This window comes from Calidris pugnax, unplaced genomic scaffold, assembly GCF_001431845.1.
Source record: "Calidris pugnax isolate Ruff unplaced genomic scaffold, ASM143184v1 scaffold41, whole genome shotgun sequence".
In the NCBI taxonomy this organism is placed as follows: Eukaryota; Metazoa; Chordata; class Aves; order Charadriiformes; family Scolopacidae; genus Calidris; species Calidris pugnax.
Genome location: NW_015094509.1, coordinates 1,471,658 through 1,483,865, shown reverse-complemented (window position 1 = coordinate 1,483,865; position 12,208 = coordinate 1,471,658). Strand labels below are relative to the sequence as shown.

General features: G+C 37.4%; 1 protein-coding gene across 1 annotated transcript in view; it reads left to right on the top strand.

Moving 5' to 3' along the window:
• The window catches only part of NFX1 (nuclear transcription factor, X-box binding 1), a 62,346-nt gene extending 52,274 nt beyond the window's left edge, over positions 1-10,072 (top strand). Inside the window, exons 21-23 of the mRNA XM_014965523.1 lie at positions 1,725-1,870; positions 4,478-4,579; positions 6,105-10,072. Coding sequence (XP_014821009.1) covers positions 1,725-1,870; positions 4,478-4,579; positions 6,105-6,180 — 324 coding nt within the window. The 3' untranslated portion in view covers positions 6,181-10,072. The remainder of the gene's footprint in view (positions 1-1,724; positions 1,871-4,477; positions 4,580-6,104) is intronic.
• Positions 10,073-12,208: the final 2,136 nt, after the last annotated feature.

The window sequence follows — 12,208 nt, the reverse complement described above, 5'->3', positions numbered from 1 at the left end:
GGTACAGCTGAACCGTATTAATGCTATCATTTTATGACTTTCCCTCATGAAGATCTGTTCCTCTAGACTCATCAGCATGTACTCATCCAGCATAGCAGAGTTGTCATCATTGATACATGTAAGCAGGCAAGACAGGAAACATTTCTATTATCCAGCCCTGCATGCAGACAGATGTTCTGAGGTTTTTCTGAGCGTGGAACCATCACCACTTTTTAAAGCAAACGTTACTAGTCATCATGATTAGATACAGAATCTGTAGAGTTTTCTTCTTTGAAATGCTTGTCTATATGCTGGAAGTGTTGTAATAGATGGGAGGCTTATTATATTCTTTGTTGAGTGAAGATTATATCCTGACAGCATGCAATTACCATGAAGATTTAGGGAAATGATTGACCACAGTTTCTGGACCAGCTAATATTCATGTTAGCTACTTTACAGTCTAAGAGAAGACAGATATTAGCCCTCCATTTACAGGGTGGCTACAGTGTACCTCTGATGTATATCTTGCTCTTTTACATGTAGTCTTTACATTAATTTAGGCAACTGACCTTTTGTAAATCCAGATTTAGTACTCTGAGGGACTTCCACCTTCATGTACCTAAAAACAGCTTCTAAAGGGACTTGCTTTATGATTTTATTTTTTTTTCCCTCAGTCTTTGAAGTGTAGCTGATCACCCTGTTGTTCCTTGTGTTGCATTTTGGGGTTTTTTTCGTTTTGATTTTGGGATTGATTTGATCACCCTGTTGTTCCTTGTGTTGCATTTTTGGGTTTTTTTGTTTTGATTTTTGGATTTATTATTTTTTAAGATAGTTGCAAACGTTACCTTTCTCTAGTTCATTGGGTTCCTACCCCATTCTCTACAGTCCCTTGGAGGTTGTCCTGGTTTCTTAGGGCCTGTAAATGCACTCTGAGGAAGTTGTATAGGTTGGGATTTCTCTAGAAATCCTTGACTCAGACTTATTCTGCTGCTGGTAGTTTGTTTTCCCCTTCAACCCTGTCTGTAGAGCCAAAGACCTAGAAGCCTTTTTGGTGACAACCAAGGCAAAAGCTGAAGTGGGGTCTTGCATCCCTGAAGCAGACTAAAGCATTGAGTGTCTCATCCTCACCTGCTCTTGCTGTTACAAAGTCACCCAACGCCAGGACAGGGCTCATAGGGTCCTGCTTTTGGTTTGTTCTTCTACTGTTTATATAGCAATAGGTGTAGAATCACGAGCATTATCAGTCTTTAACTGAAATGAAAACCACAGTTTTATTTAATAAAAAGTCTATTGATGCCATTACAAATAGCTTCTTTGGTGTAGGGAAGTGATAAATAAGTGTAGCTATCTGCAATATGTGCAGTCTGAAAAATAAAATTAGATGTAGTTGAAAATTGGCAAATTTGAAAAAAATTTAGAAAATGTCATTTTATCCTGCTTCTTTGAGATACAAGTAGAATGGATAAATTCAGGATTTGTATTTCAGACTTAAAAGATACGTGTCCGTGTGTGTGTACTTTGAAGTGATGGAAACAATAGAAAACACATAATTCAATTTTGGGCAAGTGAACATTTTTAGATAGGGATACTGAGGTACTAGCAATTTGTGGTACTAATTTTGTTATAGTGGCAAAATCTTAAAGGTAGAAACACTTTATTTTTTCTTTTTTTATTTCCCCTGCCTGCCCCACCACCCGGGAAATCTTTACCTTTTTTTTTTTTTTAATCTTTTTTCTTGAATTCAGGGCAAGCATACGAAGAAGAGCCATTGTTACCCCCCAATGAACAGAGATCACCGCAGAATCATCCATGAATTAGCTCAGGTTTATGGCATTGAGAGTGTGAGCTACGACAACGAGCCAAAGCGGAATGTTGTTATCACTGCAGTGAAGTATGTAACTCATTATTGTTTTCAAATCTATTAACTATAGTTGAAATAATTGAGTGTTTTTATCACTTATTCAAATGAGTTTATTTATAGCGCAATTTGCAACATACAGTAACTTCCAATAGAAATTTTTTTTAAAGCAGTTTTTAAATAAATAATTTCATAGGCTTCTACTTCCACGAGTCAAGTAAATCTTCAGAGAAGGAAACCCAATTAGAAATAAAAAAGCTAAGAAAAGATTTTGCAAGGCTTTTCTCTATTCATCTTAGCAGTAACTTTTTGTCTTTTTACCATCAGCTAAATTTGATAGAGGTATCAAAGATAATACATGTCATACAATTTTATGAAAATTAATAGCTGGGTTGAAAAGTCATACCTAAATTTGCACCTTCTTTGAAAAATTCTGATCTTGGAACTTACTTGTTCTCCATCTGTCTGAACCAGCCACAGAGTATACTCCTGGAATTTCTTCAAATTGAAGAGATTTCTAAACAAAACTGGAAATACTTGGAGAAGACCCACAGAAGGCAGTTCATATTAGAGAAGGAAATGAAGGGAGTACAGCTGGGGACAAGCGAGGTGATTGCAGTGGAGCCATACGATGGGAAGGCTTCCCAAATCTCACCTATCAAGGCTTCGTTGATTCGGCTGCTCACCAAGCAGCATATTTAGTTTAGTTTAGGACTGTCAAATTGTGCTTCTTTGACAATCGGTTGTTCTCAACTGTAGATACTGACTGTAGTTGTAAAAAAACCTGTCACCTTCCATGCTACTGGAGTGCTGTGAGCTGCTCCTGAGCCTGTTCGTGGGCTGGTAGATTAGCTACAACCTTGAACAGCGTACCATGCAGAACGTACATGCTGCTATTTCACCTCTGCCAGTTTTCCAGACACCAGGTGGTCTCCCAAGAATATTCTCCAGCTGCATAGCAATGTTTCTTATTTCAGTGGATTCATCCAAAGCTGCTTTTAATTTTATTTGCTATTTCTTTAAGACATAAAGAACATTGAAGCCTCAGACAAGTGATAGCTCAAGTTCTGGGATGTTATTTTTGAGTATTTCACAATAGTTTCTTCAAGTCCAGGGGCTAGTAGTCACCAGAAAGTCCAAGTAGTTTGCATTTTGTTTCATCCTGTTCTCAGCATTGCCCGTGGATTTCTATTACAGGCACTTTGGAGTGTAGATAATTCAAAATGATGATAGACAAAGAGACCATTCTTCCTCTTCACACACCCTCATTTTGTCATTGAAGTGGTAACATCACCATAGAGGTTGGTCAGAGGAGTGAGAAAGTCTCCTTGGTGCTAAGAAAGCTTCCTTTAACCAGAATTCTTCCTCTTCTCGATATGTAGAAGCAAACATCAGAAATCTGCTTTGCCCTCAGCCCATGCCCCCTTCATCGTTCCATCGTTAATTTATTCAGCTTATTCAGCTCCCAGAAAAAATTAAAAAGAAACTGTGATGGAAAAGATGCTAATAGTAAAACGTTTTTCAGTCTTGCCCTGAAATCATAACAATGACTGGAAGCTGAAATAAAGCAAGCTCACGCTTGAAAACAGCTCATGAATTTATAGGAAATTTTAAGACATCTCCACAGCCTATATAGTTTGGTAATTACTTGATTTTTTTATTTTATTTTATTTTAATTAGGTGCCTTTTTGGAACAATCTTTCTTGGTGATTATTTTTTGTGGGTTTTTTGTTGGTTTTGGTTTGGTTTGGTTTTGGTTTTTTGTGGTGGGGTTTTTTGTTGGGTTTTTGTTTGGTTTTTTGTTTTTTTTTTTTAAATCCTTCCTCTTTCTCCAGCCAGTGCAGCCTTTGGCTGTGGACTGCCATGCTGAAGCTGAGTGTGGTTCGTGGCCAATGTATGCCTATGGCATATAAATATACATGCTAAAGTACACTGTCCTCCTGTACTGCCCTGCACCACAGCCACAGGGTGCCCCTTGCATTGCAGATGGTACAAGGCATAATGCTATTTTCCTGATGTGGTTCTCCTGAGCCAGCTGCCAAGGGAGAGGCAGTGTTGGTGCTTTGCTCCTGGGAGAGCCCTGCTCAGCAGAGCCGCGTTCAGTCAGAGTGATAAATGAGTTTACCATGACTTACTGCCAGAGCTTAACGTGTTCCCACAGCGTTAGATAGCACGTTGGGAAGATGCAGTGAGCTGTGTTCCCGTGGTGCTGAGATAAGCTAATACCCTTTCCGTGAAAGAACAGATAGATGTTGTCCTAGAATGCAAGTATTGCATTTTTGGTGTATTAACAGTTGATCTCGTGGTGCACTTCACAGTAGAAGTGTTATGCGCTTCATATACAGAAAGGGAGGAGTCTGGGCACTAATACTCAAATTTAGTAAGCTGGTTCCGTTTTTATAGACAGTGATCAAGAGATGTTTAGAATACTGGGTATCTTGTTGTTGGTAATGAAAATGGACTTTGAACTCTATTGGTCTCCATGGTTGGAAAATTAAATATTTGAATAGGTGGTTTAATTTAACAAGTATGCACTCTGACACTGGAACTGAAATAGTTACAAATGTAACTTTTTCACCCTAACTTCTTTAAAAATCTAATTTTCTATGGAATTAAATAACCTTTCTTTTATTTTTCTAGAGGGAAATCCGTTTGTCCAAGCAATACTTTAACTTCTGTGCTAGATAAAGAAATGCAGAGCAGGCCTCCACCTCCTATTCCTCATTATAAACAAACAGATAAGTAAGGAATTTGTTTTTAAAGCAGTATTCTTCAATTTTGTCCTGGTTACTGTCAGAGAAGTGTTCCTGAGCTTCAACTTTATACTCTGTGTTTCTTTGTTTTCCCAACGCACACACAGCTTTGAAGCTTGCAGCCTGCACCAAGATTTTCTTTCCACAGAAGTAAACCTGAAATTAAGTGCTAAAGATGTAGGATTGACTATGTGACATAGGAGTAGTAATGTAACAAATATGGTAGACTTCTAAAATAATTTTTTAATGAAGATTAGATAGCTGGGAAGAAGTGGCTATTTTGGAGTTTGGGGGATGCTATTTACCTTTAACTTTTCTCTGCAAAAGAGTAATGTCTTACTGGCATAAAATTAATTATTTGCATAGGTAGCAAATGTATTTTTCCTGTGTAGATGTGATTACGCGGTTGGCTAAAGGCTATCGTTATTCTCAGATAGTGAAAACTAGTGAAGATGGGATATATAAGGCTTCTTGGTGAATAGTTTAAAAGAACAATCTTTAATTTATATGACCTGCCAGCGTCAGGTACCTATAGTCATGTCATAGTTATGAATTTTTTTAATGGATAGCTTATTCTTTGCTCAGGTTTGCCTTTCAGAAAGTTTTCCCCCCAAGTTATTTCCAAATTAACATTCGAAATTGTGTTGTGTGAAGTACCATTTGCTGAAAAAAACTGCTTAATTTTGCAGTAGCTATTGGGTGCTTAAGGTGCTGCGGAGTACAAAGTAGGCTGTTCTGAAAAAAATGGAATTATTTCAGAACTAAGCATCTAGAGTGAAACACGTCTAAAATGACTGCTTACAGTGTAACTCAATGTGAATTTTAAAAAAGTTCTTACTCGTAATTTCCACTTCCTGCTGTGGGATTGCTGTCTTCAGTGACCCTAATGAAAGGGGCTTATGTGGCAAAATTAAACAAAAAAGGGCTTTAGCCATTTATTTTTAATTACTAGAAGTGAAATTTCTTTAGAAGTCCTTAATTCTATAAAATCTTTAGGAAGATCTTATACTGTTTTATGGAAAAAAAAACTTTATAGCGTTTGGATTTTATATTACTGTTGGTATTAGTATTACCATTATTATTACCATTTGGTATTACTCTGGCTTTCAAAAGAGAGCAGATTTCATCATCAACTCATTTCAACAGTGTTTCTTTTGCTCTGACTTTTAAAAAGGCATGTTGAACATTTAGTCTTTAGTACAGTATCTTTTTTGTAATAATATTACCAGTAAACAGTATTTTCCAGTAAAATATCAAAACACATTTCATTAATTTAGTCACATATTGATGTACATTAATTTAATAACTGATTTTGGGGGAAAAAACATATACCTTAACAAAGGCTTTCTGGAGCATTAAAGTATTTTCACTAAAACCTAATTTAGAAACCCCTGCCATTTACCAATGCAGTGTGCGTGTGCACACCGAGACATTATGAGAGTTTGTGATTTCCATTTACTTTGTATCTTGTTTTTCATGCGAGTGAGTAACATCTAATATTCTTATAATTTCAGGAGTAGTGGAAACAGTGGTTTATCCAAACCATTAAAAGAAGATCCGGTAATTGACTACTTTGATGTCCAGGACTGAAGTGATTGATGTAGAGTTACGATACAGAAGGTGGTGAAGATACTAAGTTACTGTGTAAGGCACTTTTTAGTTATCTGTCAAACCTTCAATTGTTTAGCGTACTAATGATTTAACATCTAAAGTTAGATTGGTTGTGATACTTGGAAAAGTTAGACATTTTTACAGTTTATGTAACTACATAATACCTAAAAGTAGTATAGCTCTTTTGAAACCTGGGTTTGGTGCAATTTTTTATCTAATGTGCTGTCAGAATTATGTAGATTTGCACTGATGCCTTTAAAGTGAGAGAACAGGTAATCAAATATATATTTTGGGGTTAGCAAGAACAATGATAAAGATTTATTTTGACATATCCCATACAAATTATAATGGACCAGAAGTAATGTGTGTTAAAAACAGTGATAGAAATATTCTTGAAGTGTTTTCATATTTTATTAGTTAACTTTTGTGTTAATGTGGTAAAACTGGGAATTTGAGTTACTCTTCTACATGAAGGAAATGCAAAATTTAGTGGAAGTATGAATATATACACTAAATGCTCACTAAGAGCACAGACTTCCTTTGTTACATGAGGAACCAGGATTTGGGGAAGATGGGGAATTAAGGCTTATTTTGCTTTATCTCAAATTTGATGGGTAAAAGAAAAACAAAAAACAAAATACCAAACCAAAAAACCTCACCTCCCTAAAAAACAGCACAAGAAAATTAATAATACTTTGTTATTCAAGATCTTGAACAAAATCAGACTTTATGTATTATTTTGGTGTTCTATTTGGTTTAATTTGTATTTAGATATATTAGCTTGATGGTCTTCTGTTTTGGTTTTTGGCTTTTTTTGCATGGTTTTATTTGGGGTTTGCAATCTCTTTCTGTAGTGTGCAAGCTTAAGGTGAATGTGTGAAGTTTGGTTTAAGTGTGTTATGAATTTGGAACGATATTTGTAAAATTTATCAGACAATCTGTCTAAAACGTTTAGCCATGGAAGATCTGTGTTTTTATGGGAAATGCCATAAACAAAATGGGATGATGGGTTCCACAGTGAGAGACACCAGAGTGGTCTCACAGCTGGTGAATTGTTTCCAGGTGATGAGTTAAGGTGGGTGTGTGGTTCTCTGAGAGAGGACGTTGTAGGTCTGGTCAGAAGAGGCGGCACAGCTCTGAATTTGGGTAATACCTGTTCACTTGAAGAGGTTTTTTGCATTAATAACTAACTTTGACACTGATGCACTGGGTTTCGTGTTCAGTACGTGTAGCGCTAGAGGGGAGTCCCCTGAGCAGCTTCAGAGGCTGCAGCTACAAGGGGCTTAGCACAATGAAGACACAAATCTAGCAGAAGACTTGTCATCTCTGGCTGAGTTGTTTTCCAGCCAGCTCGGTACGGTGTAGGTGAGATTTGTTGCCAAGAAAATGGAATGCACTTCTCCATGCTTAGATTCTCTTACAGTTACCCCCTGACCCTGAGCCTTAACTGTGAAGCGTTCTGTGGCTGCCTTCAGTCTTGAACAGCTTGTAAAACATTAAAGACTCAGCAGCAAACTCGCGTACCGTATTTGTTCCCCAAAATGTTGTGAGAATTAAAATGCATGCTGGTATTGCCTATTTTCAGGAGCTTATTATTTCACACTAAAAAAAAAAAAAAAAAAAAAGCAGTCTTACATGTTTCTAAACATTTGAAATGCACATGTTTTGGATAAAACGGTTACCACGGTTTTCAACCCTCGAGAACGTTCAGGCTTTTAATTTGCATGCAGTGGTTTAAATTGGTTTTACCTTTTGTTTAATATTTTGTGAACAGAAATGAAAAACAAATTAACGTAGCTTATATTGCCCTTAATTTCTTAAAGCAAATTAATGTTTGATTCTACAAGGTATACTTTGCTTTGCTAAGTCCAGCTGACGAAATAAGTTGCTTGGCATCTTTCCAGGAATGTGTTTCTTCCGTCCGTTGTGAGGAGTGTGTCTGTCCCCGTGCTTGCAGATCAGTGCCAACTCGGTGTGGCCAGGCACAGGCTAATTCTGGGTCTGAAACTAAACCGTGTTAATTTAGTACCATTTTCAAGCTATTTAGGGAGAATGTAGGCAATGATACTGCAAAGGTGGGTTCTGGAGAGGAGCTGGCACACGTGTGCACGTACCACACAGTTGGTGTGCCATAGGTACAGCTCACGGTACAGAAAACCAAAGCCTTTTAAGTTGTTTATAAACAGAATAAAGCTGAAGCCTGTTAACACAATTTCGCTAAAGCTAAAACTAAACACTAAAGCTAAAACTTCACATTTGCACCTCTGATTTGAAATTTAAAACTTCAAAAGGTTTTAATGACATTATATTTAGTTCTGCTCTTTGGAATTTTTGTCAGATTATGGCTTTAACATAAAAATGTCAACCTTGGTGAGATGCGCTTCAGCTGTCAAGTATTCTGCCACTGCTTTTAATAAGAAAACCCAGGTAATCTTCAGCTTCTCAACATGAGACTAATAATTATTACTGAATCCGTTCATACCGAGAAGTCATAGTTCTCAGTACTAAACCTCTTGACTACATGAATGTTAAAGCATTTTTATAGGTCTGTGTGTTACACCTCTCTAAATGGTGGCTCTTGGAGCATATCTGTAGTTAGGAAGCAAGTCACATGTGCAGAAACATTTATTTTGAAATGCATTTTAATGACTTGGTAAAAAACATGATACATTTACCTGAGAAAGTAATACCAAAAAAGTAAGTATTGATGTCGTTCTTCCCAGAACATAGTTCCATAGCCTTAAGAGGGAAATCAGCAAAGTGTAACAGTGGTGCTCTCCTTTCTGTTCGGGTTTGCTTTTGCTGCAATCTATCTGTGACTTTCATATGGAATAGAACTAAAGCAGTAGTTTTGATATCTGTAATGACTCTTCATCATATTGCATGTGTGCCTCAGAAAATATTTTTCAAATAGCTATTTTGTAAGTCTGAGCTGGACTTTACAGCTTTTATCTAATAGAAAAAATGAGTGGATCAAAAAAAATATCTTTGCATCAATGAAGTCGGTGGCAAAAATCCTATTGATGTCACTGGAACCAAGACTTAAGCTTCAGTGTGCTAGTCGTTTTCCACAGCCCTAAGAACAATATTGTTTCTTGTAAATTTATTTGAAAAAAGTACTCTGCAATAAACATATTTTGAAATAAATAATGTGATGTCAGTTGGAATTCATGCAACTTCATTAAGTGCTTTTAAAATCGTGTATAAGATAGGCAGATACTTTGACATTTGGGCTGTGCTATTACCTATCTATATTGTTTAACATGTTTCAAGTGCTCTGAATAGTCAGTGCTTGGGTTTAACCTAAAATTGTGTAAAATGCATAAGTAGACTTCAATGCCACTGTTTCTATGGCAGTTTTGTACAATATCTGCTGCGTAATAAAATGAGAAAAGTAAAAGTGTTCCAAAACATTTATTCTTACGTTATTTGTTGAAAGGTTTATATTTGACTTGATTTTTTCAAGTTACTGGTATAAAATTACTTTCTTTATAAATCGGAAATAAATCTAAGTTCAGTGCTTTGAAATTGTTTGCTAGCTTTGTCTCAGTATTCCAAAGTTGGAAGACTGAGTGATCACAAAGAAACAGTAAAGATTTAAATGGAAGTTTCAGGAGTCCTTTTCCTCAAATTTTGAAATACGAGGTGTACTTTCCTGGATTTGAAGTGATTTTAAATGAATGCTGTAAGGACAACGAGGCAAGTAAAGAGGGACTCAGGGAATGGAAAGTAAAGATTATCTGCTGCCTTCTTGGGATTCAGAAGTACAGGGGAGATGGTTATCTGAATAGAAATGTACTTTTTGGTTATCTGAAGAACTATTTACTATGTCAACCTAAATGCTATTTGGCAATAAAATGTATGATTTTAACTCCTTGTCCCTTCATTGCTGTTTGCCCGCCGTTCAGCTGTAATGGTGACTGTCAAGGAGAGGGGTACGGGGGAAGGGAGCGGGGGCTGATGCCACTTAAAAGTCCTGGTGGGCATCAGATGTAACAAATACAGGATGACACATTAGCCTGGGGGGAGGGGGGCAGGTTGTGAAAACTTTGCTAACACAGTTCAGTAGATGGCAGGGAGACTCAGAAAGCAAACAGTCTGAAAAGCAAAGTTTGAAATTATTTGAACTGCTTCCTCCTCAAACTTTTATAGTACCAAGTAACGCATCTCCAGTGACAAAAGCCACAGAAATGAAGAATAGCAGCAAAAAATTACAATGGCCTGACCTGGCATTTCAGCTGGAGGGCAACACGGCTCAAAGACATTCAAGAAATGATCTGAGATTGAAGAGTTCTTGAAAGACAGCTGAAAACCTTCTGTCTTGCTACTTCAACTGCCAGTAAGCTTGGACTTTCTTTTCAGGATAATTTTGGAGGATGAAGATGGCATGTTGTAGATATATTAGCATTGCAAAACAGAGCCAGTAAGCTTGGACTTTCTTTTCAGGATATTTTGGAGAATGAAGATGGCGTGTTGTAGATATATTAGCATTGCAAAACAAGTCTTAATTGGAAATCTCTGCCTGAAAAAAGTACTTGCACTTTGGTTCAGGACTGTCATTGACCAGAAGGTGACCAACCATGTCACTGGTACCAGTGTGTGCAGATGGCAGCAGAGGGGACAAATCCGTTTGCTTTTTGTTCACTTCTCTTGTCTGTTTGGAAATAGTCATCCAAGTCATGACATGGTCACAACAGTCGCGCACTAAATCAGTGCTTAGATAGATACTACTGTTTAAAATAATGCTGGGGTTTGAGTATTTTAGGCTTTGTAGATGCTGAATTCCCAGCAGAAGCCTTGCTACTTAACAAATGCTGTTCTTATCCTGCTAAGATGCTGTATTTGTAAGATGTGCAGCTTTTTATGCCTGTACACTTGTTATTTATATAGTAGGCAGGAACCAAAGGGCTGTCTCTTTCGAAATTGTGTATGTAGAGCAATTGTGTATGTGTCTTACTATAGAGCATTTTTTATAAATCTTAAGTTCTAGGAAATAAAAGGCTGTGGTGAAACCTGAGGAGTGGGATGTGTAGAATAGGTGCCTGTCAAACAGTACAGTCAGGAGGGTACATTCTGTCCATTCGAGGCACCTGGAGAGCTTATCTTTTTTTAACAAGCATTTTAAAGAATTTCTGCATTTACTGCTTACCCAGTAAGTTAGATACCTCTTAACAGATAGTAATAAATTGTTTCAGGAAGCGTTAATTAAAACCTTCAGTCAGAGCAGTAACTCCCAGGGTAAGTAATGATTTAGATTGGTGTTTAAATTCAGTCTGTTGGCATCAAATAAATAAGTGCCAAAGTTTCTAATTAAGTGTGTGTCTGTGTGATTGCATAGGAAGGACAGTTCAGCAGCTTCAATCAAAGGCTTATGTAATTCTAATTATATTCTATTGAAGCAGGCAGTGATTAAACAGGTGTTGGATTGATGCCACTGAAATATCAATGAAATAACTCATTAATGAATTTTTATTTAAGGTGTATTTCTGGTAACTTTATTAGACATTTGAGTGCTACATCTTACCTGAGAACTGCCACCCAAGTACACACTAATACAAGTAATCGATTTACTCAGAAGTAGCTGATAAACCCCCTTGGAAGTCAGTGACATTTTTACCTCGTTCTCCCTTTTTTTTTTCCCAGTCCTGATTGAGAAATTATTTTAGCCTTCGGCCTAAATGTGCCCAAAGCCACGCAGTGGGAATGGAATTGTACAGGGAACTGCAGAGGCTGGAGCCCGTTGTCCAGAGAGCAGCTCTGTCCAGAGGCACTGGGGTGGGCAGCAGGCTGAAGGTGGGTTCGGGGGGCACCAGCCCCCTGTTGTGCTGACCTGCTCATGGTCACCTGAAGCCGAGCTCTTCACTCAATTTTCTCCTGGAGCTTTAACAGTTCTTTGTCTACATCCCGTGTTAGCTGTGTTCATAGAGATCAGTTAATCACATCCTCTCCGTGTTTTCCCTGGGCAAAGACACCTTGGCTGTCTGGATCTGTCTTGAGTGTTGTGTGC